Here is a 23614-nt window from a genome sequence, read left to right on the forward strand (position 1 = left end):
TTTTAATTAAAATTAATTAAAATTCTACTCTTGTTGTCGTTTGGTTATAACTGTTAGTAAGAGATGGCGAGGTATTTTGATCTACTACTTCAATTTCTTTAACTACTGCTTTCTTCTAAGTACTCTATTATTAAACTCCACTAAAAAACTTACTTTGAACACTATACCAATTTGATAGAAAAGCTATTTAGTGTAAAATAATGAACTAAATACTGATATCAATTACTGCAAGATAAATATTGTCGCAAGAAGTTATATATCTTTAAATCCATAAATTGTTTCGACAAAATTAACCATCACACCATGTAAATGTTCAAAATCCTATTTTACAATCTTAGGACTGAACATTAGGAATATCATCTTTATACTAAAGGTAAATATTTCGGTTAGTTTTCAACTAAATCAGAGATCAAATACAATCTGACTTCGTTGCAAATAAATTTGTAAATACATGAGAACGTCACCTCCAATTTATTTAATTTTTTCAATTATTTTTTTCAAATAACAGTAGTTAAAATGGTATTAAACATTAAACGTTGAATTATTTAACAAAAAGTGACCTATAGTCGGATTAAAAACTATATAAAAACTAATGTTAAACATATTTGTTATATATATAACCAGATAAATAATTTCTCAAAAAAATCATATTCTCAATTAACAACACTAAAAAAATAGAACAGGAAAATAGAAAACATTTTATGAGTGTTATAAAAAGTCTAAGTTTTTTACAGATACATATCAGTTCAGAGTAGATACTATTTGATTTTCAAAGAATTACAAACATTTATATAAAATTTTCTCTATAAATTAATCATTTATTAGCGTTGTCGAGCGAACCTGTTAAATAATTAAATTATTCAATAAAAGCTTCTTTCATCTTCTCTCTAAACCATGTAAGCATCTTCATCTAGTAATCCTTAATAGTTTTCGACCAAACTATTCTAAGTTTTATTATCTTTTCATAAAATTTGACCCACATAACTTTAAGAAAGTAAACGACGCGTTATTATAAAAGGAACACAATCAGGCCCACATAGAATTTGAAAGAACATATACACAGTGCCTGTGAGGCTTTTAAGGGCTTTGCAATCCCCCCGCCTGTTGTTATTTTATCGTGCGTGATTAAAAAGCGCAGGTGGATGTTTCACGTTGGAATTTTCAATTTGAAAATGCTCTTACCCAACACATAAAACATTTGGCAACGGTAATAGCGGTAAAAATGACGACTACCGGCCCAACTTGAGATGAGAGATGAAAGTAACACAAATAACTCGTATGTGCTGCTTTAAATACAGCAAAAAAAAACCAAAAAAAAAACAGAAACAAAAAAAAGATAAAACAAAAATAACAAAGAGGAAAACAGGCGCGAAACAAAAATCAAAAACAAAACAAAACGAAACTGAAAAGGGTTTTATGATGTTTGTATTATGCATAATGTTGTCGCTGTGTTGAATGAGAAATCATGATGGGTGTACGGTGGGTGTACGGTTAGCGGTGCGGAGACAACCAGAGTGATGGTGACGATGAGGCCGACACTTATTCGCACGTTTAAGAATGGTACGTGCATGAGAAGAAAAACATTGAATTCAGTATCGCGCTAACGGTAATTGGTTACCATTAAGGATGTCGAAGTGTATGTATGTATGTATATATACATGTGTGTGTGTGTGTTTGTACTCGAGTCAGTGGTTGTGGCAGTACAGTATAAAGGGTGACGGAGAAACGAGCGTATGTAGAGATTTGCGTAATTGAAATGTTGTGCTAAGGTGAAAGGATGTACAAGAATTTCGAAATTATTTGTCTCCGTTGATTGGTGTTAAGCCCGCTGTTTGCATTACTTTGGCTTCACATGTGTGTATTACTGTTTGAGTAATATTGTATATGTATATGTGACTCCATAAGTGTGTAATGTGTTGTGGGTCTGTACTTTTTATTGTGTTTATAATTGTAATTGTGGAATTTAATTATGCTTACGTAGACAATTCAACGTGTAATTGCAATGGTAAATGTATGCATATTTACTTGTATATGTGTGCATATGTGTTTGTAATATGGAATGCATTTAGTAGAAAATTAGTGCGTACGAGCGTTTCCATACAAATGTGATATTTAAATTTAGGCTAATGTTATTTGCATGTCGTAAGTTTATATATTAATAAATGTTAATTGGTCTCTGTTAAGGCAGCGAAACATTTAACCTGCGGCAGTAGGGCAACATTTAAATTTCTAAATATCTTTAGCTTTGATGTAAAATGTAATATTTATGTTAATTATTTAATAAAGTTTCATGGCAGTCAGAGGAAAAAATGATATAAATAAATTTATTATGAAAATTTAACAAATAAGTAAACAAAATTTGAAATTTAATTTTTGACACGTGCGTGTTAAGGCGTGAAATGTTTTCACTTACGAATTCTAACATAAATACCCAGAAACGTATATACCTACATAAGAGCTATAACAGTAAATTTTAATTACCACTCTTTCATATACCCTCACATCTTTACACTCTCATATATATATATATATAGCATTCAAGGTCCAATTGTATGTGCTTACGTGTTAAAATGTTCACATTGTAGTAATTTTAAAATTTTATTCAATTATTCTAATACCCTACATCCATTTATGACACTGTGCATGTTGCTTTTGTACAAAGTTAGGTAAATTTAACTCCATAGGTATTTAGTTTCAAAGTATTGATGAGATATGTAGACTCTTCTATTAATATTACAAATGTATAACAGAACATTTCAAGACAATTTAAATTTGTTCTAAAAACTAAACCCTAAAGTTTAGAATCAATAACAACGATAGCGGTTTTTCAAAACTCAATACCAACTTTCTTATTAGCCCAAGAAATATTCACTTTCATACAAAAAAAAGTAGGAAACTGTGTATGTGTGATAGCTGTGTTAGTATTTATGTTTTGGAACTTAAATTCATATTTGCGTAAAACATTTTTAAGAATAAATAAAAATATATATAGGTCTTTTTTTTAGACTTCTCTCCAGAGCTGTTGCATATTCAGAGCTATAAGTACCACGAGGACACTGTTCCTCGTTCTAACTTTTAACGTAGCCGTACAAACACCAATGATGCTGAACGCGTTGGTTGTTTAAAAGAAGTGGTGACACCGGAAACCATCACATAAGTCCATAAAATCCTTTTGACAGATCGTGAAGTATAATAGCAGAAGAATGCTGTCAGGTTAATGATTTTAAAGCAACGTGTCGGTTTCATTTTGTATGAACATTTTTTATAAGGAAGTTCCATTCGATGTGTGCTAACAGTTGGCCAAAAACAACAACGTGATACTGAAAGCTGTTTGGATCTCTTGAAGCGATATACAATGGACTTTTTACAACAGTATGTAACAATGGACGAAACATGGATACATCCCTGTACTTCAGAGTCGAATTAGCAGTCAACTGAGTAAACAGCAGCCGGCGAACCTAACCTAAATGGGTCTAAAAAGCAGGAAACAACTAACAAGGTTATATTCTGTGATGCGCATGGAATATTGTTTATTAAATTTTTTGAGTTCCTTTTTTATCGACCATCAATAGAGATCGCTTCTTGGTCCATTTGGTGTGTTTAAATGAGGAAATAGCGAAACAGCGGCCTCATAAGTAGAAGAAAAAAGTCTCACCAAGACAATGCGTCGTGTCACAAATCGTTTGCTATCATAGTTAAATTGTATGAATAATACTTCAAATTGCTTTCGCACTCAATGGATTTTTTAGATTTGATCCCCCGAGAACACTATCTGTTCGTAAGAATGTTTCAGAAATCATTGTCAAAACTAAGGCATATTTTAAGGCTAAAGATGAATCATTTTGAAAGAGAGAAATCGAAATGTTAAAGAAGCGCTAGAATAATTGTGTTATTCTTGCTGGAGTCTACATTAATGAATAAAGCGAATTTTGATAAAAAGTTGTTTTATTGTTCATCATATATATATGTATATATATAATATTGAAGTTTATGTAGCTGGCGTTCGGTTTGGGAATTTATCTAAAATATGTCCCTTAGCTACACAAGTGTTATTATATTTATGAAGATGCATGCTAAATTAGAGTTGTTCGTATTTGCACTTTGTTGCTCATCCTGTTTGTCGTTCCTAGTAGATTTTATGTACGATATGGATTCTCCTTGGGCTACTTTTAATGCCGTTGAGTGTTTGTGTCATTTGAAGATAGATTCTTACCTTTATAACAATGAAATCCTCTATCCATTATTAATTATTAATTATTTGGTTCTTGGATTAGATATTATAATTATTTTACTCAATTAATTCCTACACCTAAAAACATTTATCAATATCAGTTAAGTGCATATTATTTTCTATTGTAGGAATTTGGTAAGAGTAGTGGTCTGCATTCTTGGTGTCGACTGATTTTGAATATTTCCTCAGTATATTACAAGATTATTTTCAATCTTTTTCATACCACAGTTATGCAAACAGTATGTTTTGTTACTTTACAATCAAGTCCCTTCAGTCCTTTGGCTTAGCTTAGTCGAGAAGGAAAAGTGAAAATGGATACTCGTGCATGTATGAAATATACGAGCAAACGTAAAACGTAAAACGTAAACGTAAACTCAACTAAATTCATTTAAATTTCAAAATAGCAGAAAAAGCGTTTTAAATTTTAATTTTACCTTCATGCATACAACCATGGAGTTTTCTTCCTATTTGTGCACACATAGGAGCACACATATTTCTAATAGAGCTATGGAGGCAGTAAAAATTTAAGACTGAAAGGCTGTGCGTGCAGGTTTTGATATGCAAATATACATTTTCTAAACTTTATGCGGTTTTATTACAAAACAAAAACTCTAGCACGAATTGGCTTATACTGAAAATCCTTGCATATATATGAACATAGCTCTTCTACTGGAGTGAGCCTGTAGCTACACTTTCTGAATGTATGCATATAGACGTATGTCCTTGAAAAGAATTTTAGATTCCTGATGTTAAAAAAAAGAATATTGACAGCTTCTTTAGGAAAATGCACACTATAAGCTGCTTTATTTTAAATCATTCAAGATTTTACAAAATCCAACTTTTTTCTCGACAAGAACTAAGAGCGAAGGCAATAAGAAGGAAAGCAAATTTTATATTTAACTTTATTAAGATTTGTAAAAGTTTTATGTATTTTCGAATGATAACAATTTCATCCTTAAAGTAGAACTAATTGTTAATCCTTTCAACAAATCAAAAGTTTCTCAACTTTGTAGTCTTGCTAATAGGAAAATGTCAATATTTTCACTACAATGTTTAATATGCAAATAAATTATTAGCAAAAAGCAATAGAATATTTCAGTCGAGTAAAATTTTAAAATATGCAAATAATTTCGACATTAAAAGTTGGAAAAGTGATTTAAAAGGCATTCTTGATTGAAATAAATATGGTTCTATGCAAAGAACTAAAGACTCAATTTGAGATCAAATAATTAAGTAGTTCCTTTGTAAGTTACTTAAATATCATGAACAATTTTTGGCTTCAGCAATTCTGTACCTTAAAAATTGTTGACAAGAAGAAAACAAAATTAATGAAATTCTTTCCGACTTTTCATATCAAATAAATTTTTCTTTAAATTTACTATTGTACTACTTTGTGGTTGCATTTGTGTTCGGAAGTTCACCAAATCCAAAACTTACGTGATATAACTATATCGATATTCAACTGTCCAAGGTCGAGTATCAACACTGAAGTACAATATCTTGCGATTTTTTTGCATGACCACCCAATCTATCGGTTGGAAAAGAATATTTGCGGTTGGACAACAAAGGTGAGTTTAGTTCAATTTAATCTGTATAACTGCAAGCCATGCACAGAATTACTGGACTCTAAGAATACCAAGATATAGTTAAAAGCCTATATTGATTTTGTAGTAGATATTCTTGCAAATTTATTGAAGTACTTGAAGTTCGATTTGTAAGGCAAGCAATATCAAGCATTTTCTAAAAATTTTTTCGATTAGATCTTTGAGTAATCTCAATCCAGACCAAGTATGTCATAATTTTAGTACATAAGGATTGTGCAGTTGAGTAACCACACGGGGATACTAAAGATATTTTCTGTTAACAGGGTAGCGAAGATATTCTTTTGGAAAACTTTTTAAATTTTTATTGTATATATAATATTTTTTAATTATAATTACTAATTATATTATAATTATAATATATAATTTATATTAATATACTGTCAATTATAGTGTCCCCACAGTATGGCATAATGTCTACTTAATTCATTATATAAACCACTTCTATAAAAAAACTAATATTGGATACTTAGCTAATTAAAATATAATAAATCTCTAAATCTTACTGTCTAAAGGTCTAAAAGGAAGTACTCTATGTACACTATGGCTCTCTCCAATAACTAATTTGATTTTGTGGGCCGTAAATAAACTGATGAGACAATTTACATCGTTCGAACTGTTACGAAAAAAATACTAGCTGCTTATTAAAAATAAATAATAATTCATCAACTTTGAAGATATTTCTGATTAATTAATGAGAGAACTCCCCGACTTCTAATATCAAATCACCATAAAGATCAGGTGGACAACTGGTATGTAATAAAGTTTTAGTAAGTTAAATAAAGTAAAACAGTGGAAAGACAGTCTTGCATTCAATCGGCTAAAGAAGTTGTGATATAGTTCGGCGAAATCAGTGATGTTGTGGAACCACTAAGAATTGGCAATGATCTTATGTAAATAATAAACTGTTACTGTCAGTGACAGTGTGAATATTCTTACACATTGCTTGTTTGAATTTCCTTTATTCATAAATACATTTCACAAAAAATCACTAAATATAAGTTCGACTGTAAAGCACAATAGCTTCGTTCATGGAAACTTAATAACTTACACAATTATCAAACTATATCAGTTCTTAAAAGAATCGAATACAAACTGTTTCCTACACATCAATTTGAAGGGTTTCAGGCAATGCAAGATGCTAATTCAAATCAACAATAAAAATGACGGATTCCTCAACCTGAATTGATGTTAACTCACCTTAAACACTGGTTTCTTAACTAGACATCCCCTGAACTAACTCCTTTAAAATGCGGGTCAAAAAGACATAGTTTTGCACAAATTCTAAGATATTCAAAGCAAGACTTCCGCTCTTATTATCTGCTTAAGCTTCATTATTGTCAGAAACGAATCTAGTAGCTCTTTTCAGTTGCCATTGAACCGAATACAGTCTGTGATCTTGAACTAAGAGATATTGTTCTGTCTGTCAATAGCCTTAAGTTATCTGAGTTAGCTTAAGAGTCTCTCTTCGTGCAATTTCTCTTCGTTATTAATTAATCACAGATGGACTACATCTCTTAAAGTTTTGACTTATAGTATATCCGTATATGTGCAAAAGGTAATTAAAAAGACATAAATAGTATTTTCTGCGTCGATATGCATTTTATTTAAATATGTTCGCGTTTCAATTACATTCAACCATACATCACGTATGCATTATTGAATGTCACTTGCATGTATGTATGTCAATTTAAACATATTTCATTACAACTTTTTATACTTTTTATACTTTTAATATTTGTTTAAGTTAGTTTTTTTGATTTAAACAGTTTAAAAGTCAGCACAAATTATTTATATATTTTTATTTCTTTAAGATACTTTTAACGTCACTTCTTTTTTGTATACATTAATGCAAGTATAAATTAACTAATAAATTCAATAAATTTTTTTGCGATATGAGCGAAAAAATTCTGCTTTAAATAAATATATATATATATATAATTTTTTCATTATAATTAGTAATTTAAATATATTGCATTTAATTGAATTTTTTCATAAATATTTGAAAAGTACATTCAAAATATTTGGTTTAAATACGATAATTAATAAATTTTTTACAATCACATTTTATTTAATTTTGTTAGCTTCTCAATTAGTTTTAATTATTAATTTTCGGCTTATGTAGATAATAAATTTATTATATTTATATATGTATATATATACACACATATATATAAATTTTTATTTACAAAGATTCTAAACTGGTAATAAATACCAAACAATTTTAATTTTATGTAATTTTAAGTAAATAAATTTTTTTTAAGACATGGAAGAAAGTAATTTTCTATTTCATTAATTCAGGATATTGTTAAGTTACCATAGGACTGCATATTTAGTTATTTTTTTCTTTGGAAATTAATAAAAATTTAAGATATTATATATTCTTTTAATATAACTTACTTTACATTCATATATATATATATATATATGTATATATATTAATTTAATTTAATCCAATTTAATTAAATTTTAATTTCTAATTCGCTTTACCTAAATATCACCTTGCAAAATACATACAATAACGTTAATAAATTAAACTTTTTTATTTTTTGCACTTTCGGAGCATTTTTACATTAAATTTTGAGATTCGAAATAAAATTTTCTATTCATCTTAAAAAAAGACTTACACCAGTTTTCTATATTTACTTTTTACATAACACACATTACAGTTTAGTTGGTTTTCTTACTCTTCCTTAGACGATACTAAATCAGCCGTTTTAAAAAGCTACACTTCTTCATAACTTCGACACTTTGGTACAGGGCCGGACCAATTGCCATCCGGTTGACACTTAGGACGGTCAGGTGGACCGTGCTCACTGAATTGCACAAAACCAGGTCTGCATTGTACGGTTAAATAATCGCCGGAATCATAATTGAATTTAAGTGGAGCTATAAGACCATTTGGTGGATCACCTGGGTATGGACACTGTGATTTGCCTGATGAGAATTAAAAGTAGAAATAAGCATATTAAACACATTATAAAAAAATTCAATTTCAATAATTTATTATTTTATTATTATTGTTTATTATTGAAATAATATTATTATTATTTATTATTAAAATAAAAATAATATTATTATTTATTATTAAAATAATTATATTATTATTATTTATTATTTATTATTAAGAGTATAATAAGAACTAATGTAGAACATCCATGTATCTCTCAGATACTTGTAAGACAAATGTATAATACATAACAAACTTAAGTCACGATTTGACTATGAAATGTTTTTCGTTTCAAGTATTAAGTAACACTTCAATTGTATAGTACCAAATACTTGTCTCCGATGTACACCTGTGGCAAAGAAACGCGCATGCAGTTTGATTAGTATGCACTATTTTACTTGATTTTATATATCTTATAACCGCTAAGTGTGCACGCAGCGTTCACATCTGTTTTTTTTTGGCGTAATTTACACTGGGCCTTTACTGTTACTTAACTTAAGCCTTCAGTTAGTAGGTACGCACCGTTAGAATTTAAGTCAGACTGAAGTGCGCAATCAAATACACAGGTATGGTTGTTTGTGCATTTCGCTTTGGTTTAAGTTCGCTTAAGATCTTACGCGGGGTACGTACTGACTAACTGAACCTTAAGTGTGCATTATAAAACAATTCCTTGATTATAAGTTTTAAATAAATTAAAATCAAAAATAATAAAGTAAAAAAGAAAATGAAAAAAAACTGAAAATTATGTTGAAGCTATTTGAGCCAGTGCATTTGAGCATTTTTACTCTTTCTTAACTCGAAGTATTTTCAAAACCCCTCTTTACGCCTTAACTGAATATATATATTATTAAATGAATTTTCAATTTTATTATAAATATGAAAATTAATTTTAAAATAAATTTTTTCGTTTTAATTGAATTTTCATAATCAGGCTTCATTTATTTTTTTTTTGTATGGAATTCAGTTATAAGCCTAAACTTTTACGCATTATTCATAATTCTGGAAAATCCTTGGAATTTATATGAATATCTTCAACAATTCACATTTTCATTTAATTTTATTTTCTTCACATTTCTCTGTATTTCTTTTCATAGCATTTCAGTTGCGTTCTACTTAAAACTTATTTTACCAATTAAAATCACACAACTGTTTCAATACTGAACTCAATTTGGGTTCACAATTTTTTTTTATTCACTTTTGGTTTTTATTCGGATTGCCTTTTCATTCAGCATTCAGTATATTCAGTATTCAGTATTAAATATTTCATGGCCTTTATAAATTATAATGCAACACTTACAAAATGGCGGTTGGTGTGACCAAAGACCGGATTCTGTACAAATTATGCTTGGTTCGCCTACCAGCGTGTGTCCTTCATTGCAACTGAAAGTGATCAGAGCTCCAACAGTAAGTCGGCGTTGATTTAAATTTGTGCCCCCAATACGTCCATTTAATGGCGGTACCGGTGTTTGACATTGAATTGCTGGAATTGTAGTTATAATTAATTTTAAAAAAAAAGAAGATAAAAATATGCAAGTGTTCATTAAAATAGATTACTTGTAATATAAAATTGTAGTAAACCTTATGTTGAATTTGTAAAATAAAATTAAATTTATTTAAATGATTTTATTTTATTGATTGTAAGTATATACTGGTCAGTATATTAATGATTGATTTCTATAAGAAAAATGTTTCAACCACATAATTTACTATTTTTCCATTTAATAATATATTTATTTATTATTTCAAATATGTTAATTAATTGATCTTATTAACATTGCTGTTCACACCAAGCAAACTTAGTTACATAAGTAGTGAAATGACGTGTTTTCTTTTAATTAAAAATAGAATAGACCTAATAATCGACAAAAAGGTTTAAAATACAAACTTTTTCTATAGGTATTGTCCCATTTATTATATTTTTCAATAATTGTGACTACTATCGCCTAAGATTTAATTACTTGCAAATAATATATAGGTATATATACATATCAAAAATATAAAGAATTTTTTATATATTACTTTATTATATAAAAATTATATATTAACTTATTTCGAATCTGTTCGAAATTTCTCAATAATCGACATCAATTAACTTACCTTTGCAACGTGGTACTGGGCCACTCCACACGCCCGTCGGTGTACAATCCAGTCCCGGTGGGCCGGTCAGCTTAAAACCCCATTGGCATTTGAACACCGCCCGTCCCCAAGCCGACGTATTCAATTCCACTAATGACAAATGTGGATCGTCTAATAATAAACGTGGACATTGTACCGCCTGACACGTAGGTGGCGGCGATGACCAATTACCCGAAGCTAAGCATGTTGCATTCATAACACCATCAATACGGTAACCTGGTGGGCAGCGATACATAGCACGCTGACCCAACTTATTACCTTCGAGGCGTAGCGTGAGCGGCGACACCGGCTCTGGAAGCTGCGGACATGTAGAAGTGGCCACAACAATTGAAATAGAATTTGTTAAACCGCGTGGTGAGGTACAAGTAAAAGTGCCCGTATCACTGTTCTGTATATCCTTAATGGTAAGACGGTAACGTAAATTTTTCTCCTCATGAACTGTTGACCAACCTTTAAATAGTAGAGGAATAATTAAATACTATAGGATATGTAGTAGGTAAGTGACAGTACGTATTTATATGGCGCAAGGGAACAGTACAATTATTTAATGTATTTTTTTTAAATAAATGCCCGTTGTTGGTAAATGTATATACTTTAAACGGTTCTTGAACTTTGTTATGCTATGATCAGTTGTTCACTTGCCCACCCATTGTTTCGCAACTGCATGTATAAATATTTTCGGTTAAAATCACATACCTGTTGGATATTGCATATACCAACTAGTCCAGGTCCATTCTGGTATACCTCTTATTCTGGGATATATACAATCAAGCAGTATGGTGCTCTGTGGTGGTACAGCTAATACACCAGATGGCTCAAATGCACCAGAACCATTAATTACCTTATATCTTATTGAAGGTGCACTATCATCTGAGAAATTTGTTAATAAAGTTGTCGGTACACAAGATGGCATACGTGGCGCCCATAAACCATTCGAACAGAGTACTCTCGATTCGCCGAGTATTTTATAGAGACCCAAATCTTTACAACGTGCTTGTAACGAATGACCATGAGGTAAGTCCCAGCCAACGTTCTGGGAAGTGCAGGCAGGATTTGTGATGAATATTGGGTACACAAAATTAAGTCGTGTTTCAATATTTTTTATTTGAATATTTTTTTTTTAATGGATCAATAAGCCATGTAAACAAGCGATTATGTTTAAGAGAAGTGAATACGCAGAGTTTTTGTATGCAAAGAGAAGGAAAAAAGTAAAAATAGAAAGAGATAGAAAGTATAAAAGTAAGAAGTTCGTCACGCATGAGACAAATACATGAATTTACTAAGAATGTGAAAAACTGCGTGAAATTGAAACGTGTTCAAATACATGTACGTGTACGTGTACGCGAATGTACGTGAGCTATGTGTGTGTGTGTGTGTGGGAGGCTATTTGGTTAAGTGAATGCGTGTCAGTCCAGAACGTATGTGTCATTCGACATTCGCATGTGTGGAATTTAAAATTGAATTTAATTGTTTGAAAGCGTACATGCGAACCAATGTTAATGGCTCTGTGAGTTATATTTGCGAACGCACACATACAAATGCATACAAATACACACATCTGCATATGTATGCAAGTCTAGCAATTCTATATAACAAAGTGCACTGCACGAGACAACAGCAACGGAAATGTATTTTTTTATATTTTGTTGATGCGTGAATAGAAATTGAGTTCTTTTTGCTCTTCAATTGCGAAAGCAACAAATACAGAGACAAACTTGACATGAAACGATCAAATCAAGTGTTACACCGTGTATCGTTATTTCTTAAAATGTCTGTCAATGAGTCACTTTATCTCTTTTTATATTCCATTTGTGTGGGCATCAATTGGTGTGTGCGTGTGTGTATGTCTGTGAGTGAGAGTCAGAGTGAGAGTACGCTTACGCCAGTCTACATGCTAGTTTATTATGCTGTCAATGATTGTGTTGACATGCTGACAGCGTTTCAATCGTTAAACGCCTAAAGCAAGTAACATTTACATGGCATGTGAAAATTAACAAAAGTACAATGAAAACGAGCACAAATGCTTGTTTGAGTGTGTGTGAGTTCGGGTTCAAAAATGAGATTGAGTTAGGTTGATTTGAGTTTTAACTACTTGAATATATTGAGTCTAAAATTTTAATTTATAATTTAAGCATTTGATTTAATGATTGTGAGGTTGCTTATTTTGATAATGTCTAAAATGACAAGCTAATGGATTTATATACAATTTATATAACATATACTGATTTATTTGTTTGCTTATTTGTTCTGTGGGTGTGTGTGTGTGCGTTAGTTATTAAGCTACTTTATACATGGCAATTTTCTATTTCTATTTATGCATTATTTGAATATTTTACAAAAGCTGCGTTTTATTTGGTTATTTCAATTGAAACCGCAACCAGCAAGAATATACAACATAAACCCAATAGAAAAATAGTATATGACCACATTTGTCAATTTATAATGGACAAAATCTATAATCTTCAACATTTTGATTTCAATTCTTTTCATAAATATTTCACAAATTAAATAAAAAACATTTAAAAGAATTTTAAATTTAAATATTACTGGACTTTAATATAAATTCCCAACAACCTTATAAGTATGGGGGGAAGTGAACATACTAGGGCATCTAGTGTCTAATTTCGCTCAACTTAGTGAAGGCTAGTACGATCCGTATCAGTGTTTCCTTGAAGTTGACATACAGCCTTCACGTGGCTCTCTCTAGATAGGAACAATCATCCGCGCGTATTACACTAATGCTGCCAGAATTAGAATTCACCATTTAAAACCAATGAAAACGAAGAGTAACCTTGAATAAGGACTCCGCATACTGTTAACGAGGCATTCAAACATTTTAAGGAACATGATATAAGAATATTCAAACTCTTTACAGAGCAGGTGCATCTATACGGAGAAAGAAATTTTTCGTAAGGTCTACAAATTGGCGACGACCTCTGCATTCAAGTGAACCCAGAGCTATACGAGCTTTATTATGACATTGATATAATTCAATGAATTAATATTCTGCGGTTTCATTGGCGTAGCCATGTCATGAGAATGGATGATAATGTTTCAGTGAAAAAGATATTTGAAAGGATGAAGGAAGAAAGAAGAGAGCCGCGTCTTTGATGGATCGGATCGAGTTGATGAAGCACTAACAGCACTTGATGTACGAGACTAGAGAAATCGCTCAGTCAGCTAAGATACCTAAATATACATGATGTATCAGGCAGAAATCCTTTAAAGATTTGTTATGGCTATTTAGGTAAGTAAGCATCCATACAGCTGTACGTCGGCATATTAACCGACGGAAAATAAAGATGATGATTAAGAGACTTTCTATAAACAGCTTGAATAAGTAAATGAACGCATGATATTATAATCGTTGTAAAAAACTTTAATGCAAAGGTGGATAAAAAAGGTCTTACTATCATAAAGTTCAGCTTTCTTGTAAAAAGTTCTGATAATAAAAAAGAGTTGATTGATTTCGCCGTGTGTAGAAATATAGTTGATAGTACTACTAGATTTCAGTATCTGGATATATACAAGGCAATATGTATGTCATCTGATCAATAACAAGATTTCAAATTGATCATCTGGTTTTAGAAAGAAGGCATGTTTTCAGTGTTTTGAATGTGCGTACTAACAGAGGAGTTAATATCGACTTGTATCTTCATCTTGTTGGAGTCAAAAAAAGTGTCGTGGTGTTACCGCAGAAATAAATGCAGTGTATCAAGCCTGCCGTTAGTTACGACTGCTTAGGAATAATATATTTGTTTGGAGTTTTAAGAAATTCAGAACTCTTTAATAAGCTAATGTGGACATCTGCAATATATTATTGATATGAACGATTATGTATCACGAGTTAACACAAACTAATTTCTCTCCATCGAATTTAGATAATTTAATAAATCTTTTGTCCTAACCGATGAATAGTTTGATAAATTGCTAAAAAAGTATTTATTTAAAGACCTATATTCTCTGAAGGCCAAAACTGGGCATTCACAGAGAAAATGCTTAATTGTTTTTTTTATCTACTTTTAATAAATTAAAAATATACAAATATGTAAAACAATACTTTAAGGAATTTCTAACTTAACAGAAAACATTTATCAAATGTATGTAAATGAGAAATTTATATAATAATTTAGAAAATAAAAACATTCAATTTATGCATAAAACTATATTAATATAAAATATTTTGCAAAGGAAAAAGTATATTTATTGTAACCTTTTAACGTTTGCATTAAACGTAACAAAAAACTGGGTCACCGGTGCGTATGAGTATCGTCAATATATTCTATGAACTAATGTTATGGATATAAAATTAAAACAACGAATTCAATATACCAATTAATACAATACAAACATATAATGGTACTTAAATTAAATGTATTCAAAATAAAATTAAATTAAAATATTTAAAAAAATATTGTAATCAATTTTTATTAATTTAAATTATTTGCAATATGTATCTGAATCGAACTATTATTTTTCTGCTGGGTTCTTGTGTAAGTGAAAATTCTAAAAAAAATTTAAAATTTTTATTTTTTTAGCTGCTACTATTTTATATTCAATTATTTTCTATTTTTTATTGAAAAAAATTTTAACTAAAGCTTTACTAACACACTCACAATTTGTGTATTGGAAACAAATGTCGATTTGGTAGTACGATTGCGACGTGACCCTCTTATGGTGGTCTGGAAAAAAGAAAATCCAAGAAAACCAAAAATTCGTTTCCCACATTTTTTAATTGCATTTTTTTATAATTCTTTGAAGTTTTTTATTTATGTAAATTTTAATTTTTTCATGCATTTTATTTTATGTTTTTTTTAATTTTTTTTTGTTGCTTTTGTTTTTTATATTAATGACTGCATTTTGTAAGTTTGCTTAAATATGCTCTTGATATGATATAAAGTTAAAATAATTCTGTGGTAGTAAAGAAAAAATTACATTCATTTATTATTATTTTTGATATATTTAATTTGAGTAATTGTTTTGTGGCTTGGAAAATGTGAAAAATAATTTTTAGTGCGAATTCCTGCCGCTTCATTTACGTATGAGTATATCGGAGATTGACTTTAACTTAAATGGTTAAATGTTTCAGTTTCTGTTTATGTTTGGTTTTTATGTGTGAATAAATAATTTGTGTATATATATTTTGATTAATTTTTATATAAAGAAATATATATATTTTTAAAATAATTCAATAAACATTTTTTTTTGTTTCTTAGTTTCTGATATCCATTTTACTACCATTTTTGGTATTGGCTTTACTTTACATTTTTATATATTCAGAGTTGAACTTACCACTGATATATTGCGATAGCTTAAGAGTAAGTAAGGTGGTATTCGGTTAACGTGGCAACTTTTGTATAAGGGCTGAAAGTTCACATTTCCATAATCATCTAAAAATATTTTAGTAAAATACTTCAATTGCTACAACTTTTTAATTAAAGGATGAACTGTAATGTGCTTTGATGTTGAAGTGGTTCAGTTGTGGTGAGAAGTGTAGTTTATTAAAAAGCATGTGTATTACAAAATGTGACTTACTAAATTTCTACCATTAAAAAATAAATTTATGGATTACCTCATAGCTATATAAAATAAATAATGGTATATTAAAGAAGTACAGACTTGAGTTTTTAAGGTTTCTAACATTAAAAATCATATAAAAAAATACAGATGGAACAAGTCTTTGTAAGAAAACTATTTATTAAATTACAGCTCACTATTAAAAAAAGCTAGTCGATGCTTTTATGTATGATTTTTATGTAAACTTAAACAACTCTTACGGATCAAAGAATAGGTACTTAACAGAACTGATGACTCCTATAAAAGCAAAGAACTGTAACTCTCTTTATGAAAGAATGGTGATTGATCTCCTAAGCAGCGAAAACAAATACAGTAAAAGCGAAGTGCGAACTATTTCGAATAAAATGTCTTTTTTGTATTTAACATGTATTTCTTTATAAGTCGAATATTTCGAACAGTACTTAATTCAGTTTGTGCAACAAGCTAAGAGACATTTATTAATAATTCTTGTGAAATTATCGGGAAAGAGATTAAGCATATTTGTTTATAACAGTCTCACAACTGCAATAAGTGAATGCAACATAGTTTGCTTAACAAATAATTGCCGCTTTCCTCTTACGTTCAGCAAATCATACATAAGCTCGATGGTATATAGAGAATTTTTAATGAAAATTATAAAGTACTAAATATACTAACTAATACTAACTACTAAACTTCATTATCTCTTTATCTTTATCTCTCACCTTCATTCATCTTTAGAACTCTGTCTCCTAATTACACTGTGACTTTCAATGTTAATGAATTTCAGGCTTTAAATTATTGGTGAACCATCAAAATTTCTTCTAACTTTTTAGCAGATAATATTCTGTCTAACCTTCAAGCAGATAATATTGCATAGTACAATAAAAAAAGTAATATTACATCTAATCATGAAGGAGTTAATATTACACCTAACCTTGAAGAAGAGTAACATTTCTTTCTTTCTTCTCTTTAAAATCATACCGTATTTAGGACAAATTTTTTTAAAAATTTTGTTTTTTATGTTGAAGCAGCCTAACCCTTTACAGATATAGTCTATACTCTTTCACGTTATCTTCGTTTTAGATAGAATCATATATTTAAATTAAGTTAGTTTTGTAGGCCTTATCTTTTTTATAAAAATAACTAGTTTGTAGTTAATATCATTGACCATATTCTACGTTTACGGTTAGGGAGAAAAATATGTATATATGTATATATTAAAAATTTACAAAATAAAAGTTTTCTAAATTAACACTTAAAGTATTGATATTTTGATATTTTAAAAATAGAAAACTCTCTAAAATAGCATAATTTCATTTTTACCTATCTGTAAGACTAAGGATTGGATTAAAATTTTCTTTATTAGTGGCGTACTTTGATTGTAATAAACAAAAAAAAAATTCATTTTAAGAAATTTGCCATATAATAACTTAAGGTATTTTGTAAATGCGAATGGGGTTTTGTGGAATTTTTTTTATTAAAAAAACTTTTTAATCGAGTTCAAGATGACTGCATTTCTATGGTATTGTTCATACACCTCCAGATACTTCCTTTTTAATGATTTGATTTTTCTCTTTTTTGTTGTATATCAATTACTATACATTTCTTTACTTTAAAGTTATACAAAGGTTCTACATAGGTCAATTATTATACAATTCTTTACCTTAAAGTAATACATAGGTTCTACATAGGTCAATTTTTACACATTTCTTTACCTTAAAGTTATACATAGGTCTTACATTCTTTAATAAGGGGAATTCGTACATATATATATATAAATATACATATATATTAAGTTTTCGAAGCATAGAATTTGTTTTCATAAGTGTAGATATTTCAACAAGGTACTATTGATTAACATTCAATTTAAACTTAACTAATTTCTTTGTGAATTGAACTTACTTAAACCCACTAGTTGATAAGTAGGGTACTTGATTTAGGGAGTAAAAGAGCAAAAAATTAAGACGTTTCTAAAGGAAACGTAGATTTACGAAAAACAACAATTGATAATTCATTGATTCAAATTATCATATGGCGGACCCAATAGGAAGATCAATTAGTATGCTCGATAGGTACAAATATAATATGACACTCCAGCCAGAAGCATCAACTGTTTCAGACTTTGAGAAATTTGAATCAAAAGTAAAAAAAAACAAATTCAACTTGATTTGATGATTAATAACATTTAATTAATTAACCTTACACTTAAGTTATTAATCTTACACTTTAGATTTTAATCTTACACTTAAGATATACTAATCTTACACTTAAGATTGCATTTAGATACACTTGAGTGGACGTTTTCAAAATACGATTATAAGTTAAAATTAAGTTATATTTAAATTTATTTAAATTATTCATACATAGCTATTATCAAATTGGTTTGCTTTTAAAATAATTTAAATAAAATAATCTACTTTCAAATAAAATACTTTCGAATTAATTCACTACTTCTCTGGAATGTGTGCAGTATGGAGTGTTGTTATTGGTTTTCATGTTATTTAAACAAAATTATTCTATATAGTATATTGTTTAATAGTTGAGTAAATAAAAATGCTGTGCTTTAATGTTTTTTTCATGTTTATTGTAAGTTAACTACTTCAAAGTTGGGAGAACAATATTTGAATGCAATAATGTGTTAATATTTTTGAAAATTTGTATAATCAATATTTTTTTAGTGCAATGTATGTATGTTATGTGATATAAACAATTAAATAAACTACGCTGTGTTTTTGAGCTGCTAAATGTTTTGTTGCTCTTTTAATATGCATTATTATTTTTTACTATGAAAACTGTTTTGCTCTTTGTTAGTTTTTATTATTTATTGCTTTTTTTTTGTATGCATTGTGCTGTTGTGTTTTGTAGTTGAGTTTTAACGTACACTGTACCACTTACCCTCCTCATTGGTTGCGCACAACGGTCCGACCCATTTGCCTTTAATACAACGTATTTTGCACAGACGTCGATCACCAAGTGGTCCAATCTCACCAGGGAAACGAATTTCAGAAACTTCAGTAAACTGCTGCTCTATGTCGACCTCCTCATCTTCCTCCTCTTCTTCTCCTGAATCAGTATCGTCCGGATGAACAGGCGCATAGCCACCTTCTTCATCGAAAATGCCTGCAAATAATAATTAAAACGTTTATATGTGAGTTCTAAATTGTTATTAGTGCCACCATATGTGATATTATGTATAATGCATAAATATTTACAAACAAATGAAGCAAACATAATGTGTGTTGTATGATATGATTTTCCTGTATGGCTTATTTACATAAAACAATAAAGTATTTAAATTACTTTCAAGAAATAATAGCAATGATGTTATTTTAGTACTATAATTAAATTATATTCCCAGAACTTGAAAGTAAATATATTGCTCTTCACTTTATCTGTTAAGGTACATTCCCTACAAATGGCTATGAAGTGACCCAATCGCAAATGTAACTATTTCCATTTCGTATTTAATCTGCAGAGGATAATGAAAGCACTTGACCTTATTTGGTTGGCAACGAGTATCGAATTGAATGGCACGATGAGCTATATGAGCCATTTCGCGACATTGATATAGTTAAGCATATAAAAATTTAGCGGTTTCGCTGGCTGGGTTATGTCGAGTGAAAGGAAGAAACTGCTATGGCTAGAAAGGTGTTTGATTTGGTACATGCAGTTAGAAAACCAAATAAACGACGCCCGTATGTTCGATGACAGGACCAGATGGCCAATATTTTGAGAACGCATGGTACTGACCCAAATGGCGACACCAAGTCACTGATCGAGCTGGCTGGCGGAGGACTACTCAACGCGGCCAAGGACGATTCACGTCTTTAATGGCCAATTAAATAAATAACCTTATTTGGTTAAGTGAAAATCAAATATAAGTACTTGATATACATATTTCTAAACAATATAAAATATTTTATATCAACAAAACTTATGTGTTATCACTGCAATTTTTAACACTCTACCATTATGTCACATTAGTTATAAGCAGACCTTTGTGAATACCCAAATTATTTTTAAAATTACTTTATTAAAAAGAGTTCTAGATTTACAATTTTATTTAGCCACGATTAACTAATAAGTTGTATAAAATGCGTTTGATCAGATTTTGTATTAACATAGTTTAAGCTGGCTAAACCTTTTATTCGCTGACCTTAATGGGCTACTTGAGTGGGTTTACACTTTTCGATTTTGACACGTGGTTTTACAACAAATGTATGTATGTTTGAGTTCATGTGTATATGACATGTGTATATTTCGTAGTGTTAAGATATTCTTCTTCTCTAAGAAACTAACGGCTCGATAAGGTTGCAACGATTGAATTGTAGCCTTTTTTAAACTAGACACAAGCGTATTTGTTGGGTAGATGTTCCCTATGGAAAAGTAATATAATAGTTAACAGAAGCATATCTTATAAAGTGATCAGTTTACTCTGATTAGAAAGCATGCCAGATCTTTGTTAAGTTTATAAAGGTTCAAGTAAAAAGTGGCGGCTTTTTATGGGCAAGATATAATATACTAACAACCTCTGTAATGTTTTACTATTCCATAACTTTACAACTGTAAGGTACTGAATTTGATGCATTTCAATCAGAAACTCAACTCATCTTTCACCTCATGCATCTTGTTATTTAGCAATTTACTCCCAGGTCAAACGATGTGAAGTATGCATAATGTTGTCGGCAGAAACGTGAGCGCTCTATTCACTCAGTAATTGTATTTGAGCTGCTTTTGGTGTTTATATAGAGTACACTCCTATAAATTCATCGGATATTTCTTGTGATGCCGCCCAGTCCTTCAAACAAGTAATTGAATTTTGAGTCGCTTACAGTTCAATAGTTTGCACTGCACTTAACTAAATTCGATGCATTTACCATTTTCAACTAAAAGCGAAAATTATGCTTTTTGCAGCAGAAAGCGGGCTTTGGTTATCCAGAATTAATTCCTATTAAGCTATTTTATGTATCGAACAGTACGGAATACTTGTTGTTACATGCTCTAGATATTTAGGATATATAAATAAAATCAATATGATTGAAAATTGTTAAGTTTAACAGAATTTTAATGCATTTATGTGTAGGTTAAAATTAAACAGCTATGTTTTGGATTATAAAGGAATATAGGGCATTATATAAAAACCATTTTCAATAGGAAAAAATGTGAACAATTTACAAGATCTGTTAATGTTTTTGATAAATTAACCTCAGTAACCTATAAAAATAATTAAAGTTAAAGAATTAACTTTCAATACGTTGATCTTGTGTTTCAAATAAAACTGCAGTTTATAAGCTCGTTCTAATTAAAAACAAGTGGGTTACTATCACTTAAAAAATAAAAAAGTGACAAAAAACTTGGAAGTTGGGCATTAAAAGTTTGCTCTTTTTTGGCTACTTGTGGAAAGACACGATTAAACGTCGCTTCTAATTTAACAGGCACGGGTTATAAACTTGGCAATTGCAGTTCAAACAAATTATATACGAACTATAAACTTATTAATATTAGTTATAATAATTAATATTAGTCGAATATTCCCTAAGATAACTGATGTTGAGTATATTCGAAACAGCGTTGTATGGTCAGTCAAACTTCAATAAATTAGCAAAAATTTTTGTTGTTGTTTTTTCACTTTTATTCGAACCCTTTTCACTGTCATTAACAATTCTGTCTGTGGACGGTTAAATGATGAGTTGTATAGAAGTGCTGAATTCTTGATTGAAGTAGTAAGTAAAACATTCACGAGTATATCTCAAGTATTTCGTGTGAAATAAGAAGTGCCCGTCTCAAATGAATATTTCCATGGAGACAACTTTGTTATTTAAGTTCTAAGTATTTTTTGCTTATTATTATTATTTAATAAATTTAATATATATATTTTATACATTTATTTTATACATTTATTTTATATGTGCAACCGAAAGATTTATTTTAAGATAAATTTCAAAAAAAAATTTTACAATATCTTTTTTATGACAAGGACTAAAAAAGTCTGGCTTGTTGCTATATGTTACGCTACTTCACAGGATGACACTGTTGAAATGTTATGCGCCTTTCAAATATTTATAATCATAATAAATTCATTTTATGTAGCCCTCTGATTGAAGGAAAGTACTTGTGAAGTTGGTTTAAGTGTATACATGATGTCTTTATTTTATATTAAAACTTGCATTTATGAGCGCAGAAGTGGTAAATCATATAAAAATCTACAAAACAACTATAATATTCACTCATAAAATTTTTTTTAGTTTCATCTATTTGAGTTTTTTGTAATGCAAAATAGCAAACTTACATTGCTAATCCATAAAATCTAAAGTGAAATGGTTAACCCTACTTAAGAATGTTTTAACAAAAATATAAATTTTAACAAGCGTTGAAATTCCATAAATAAAATCCACAAAAGGGTTCCCCGAAGTACATAAAAATATCTCAACACTTGAGAATTAGTTAAAGTAGCAAAGGCACCTCATAAAGCAAACAAAAACACTTTAAATTAACCCCATAAAATGATAAAAGCCACATTAACCCTCAGCCAGCCTATGTGTGCGAGTACAGGAAAAAAGTCAAAACGAATGAAAAACTTCAATAACACTTGAGTCTGAAAGGAAATTGAAGAAAACAAAACAAAGGAAACAAAAAAAAAAACAGAAAAGAAAAGAAAATAAACTACGTGGCAAGTAAAAAGGGAAGGTAAGCAAAGAAGATGCCTGATGCTGATGATATTATTTTACATTCATGAGATACTCAGCTTCAGTTCGTCGAAACAAACATATTTGACTTGAAAGTTTAAAGAGTGTTGGACAGGATAGGATAATATTATGCGGACACATTAACCCTTCACCAAGCATCAATGAAACAACAACCTACCGGCTATGCAATGTCAGTAGCACAAAGAAGGCAATTTCACTTAATCAAAAAACAAACAAACGCCATGAAAATATAACTAAAATTAAGATAAAAAGCCGGCTGGAGAAGGAGAATGGGTTTTCCATAAAAGGTAAGATGTACAAAATGTGAGGAAGATGAAAAAAATTACTGTTTCGATATAATGGCAAGTATAAGAGCTAAGTCACTTTTTATGTATTTCTAAGCCTTCGGCACCTAAGCCAACCATTAAAGTTCTGAGTGATAGAGAAAACGTAATAAAATTTATGTCCATCA

General features: G+C 29.7%; 2 protein-coding genes across 5 annotated transcripts in view; one reads left to right on the forward strand and one right to left on the reverse strand.

Moving 5' to 3' along the window:
* LOC119680282 (serine/threonine-protein kinase N) overlaps positions 1-23614 on the forward strand; it is a 463907-nt gene that overhangs the window by 220192 nt on the left and 220101 nt on the right. The window lies entirely within an intron of this gene.
* Positions 8260-23614, reverse strand: part of LOC119680286 (locomotion-related protein Hikaru genki) — a 45922-nt gene continuing 30567 nt past the window's right edge. For 2 of the 3 annotated variants that reach the window (XM_038093032.1, XM_038093034.1), the window contains exons 4-10: positions 19352-19576; positions 16211-16308; positions 15535-15600; positions 11615-11951; positions 10880-11368; positions 10080-10262; positions 8260-8769 (exon numbers count right to left, since the gene is read on the reverse strand). In XM_038093032.1, the coding sequence (XP_037948960.1) occupies positions 8558-8769; positions 10080-10262; positions 10880-11368; positions 11615-11951; positions 15535-15600; positions 16211-16308; positions 19352-19576 (1610 nt within the window). In that variant the 3' untranslated portion in view covers positions 8260-8557. The remainder of the gene's footprint in view (positions 8770-10079; positions 10263-10879; positions 11369-11614; positions 11952-15534; positions 15601-16210; positions 16309-19351; positions 19577-23614) is intronic. The other variant, XM_038093035.1, reaches the window with a different exon arrangement.

Source organism: Teleopsis dalmanni, chromosome 2, assembly GCF_002237135.1.
Source record: "Teleopsis dalmanni isolate 2A chromosome 2, ASM223713v2, whole genome shotgun sequence".
NCBI lineage: Eukaryota > Metazoa > Arthropoda > Insecta > Diptera > Diopsidae > Teleopsis > Teleopsis dalmanni.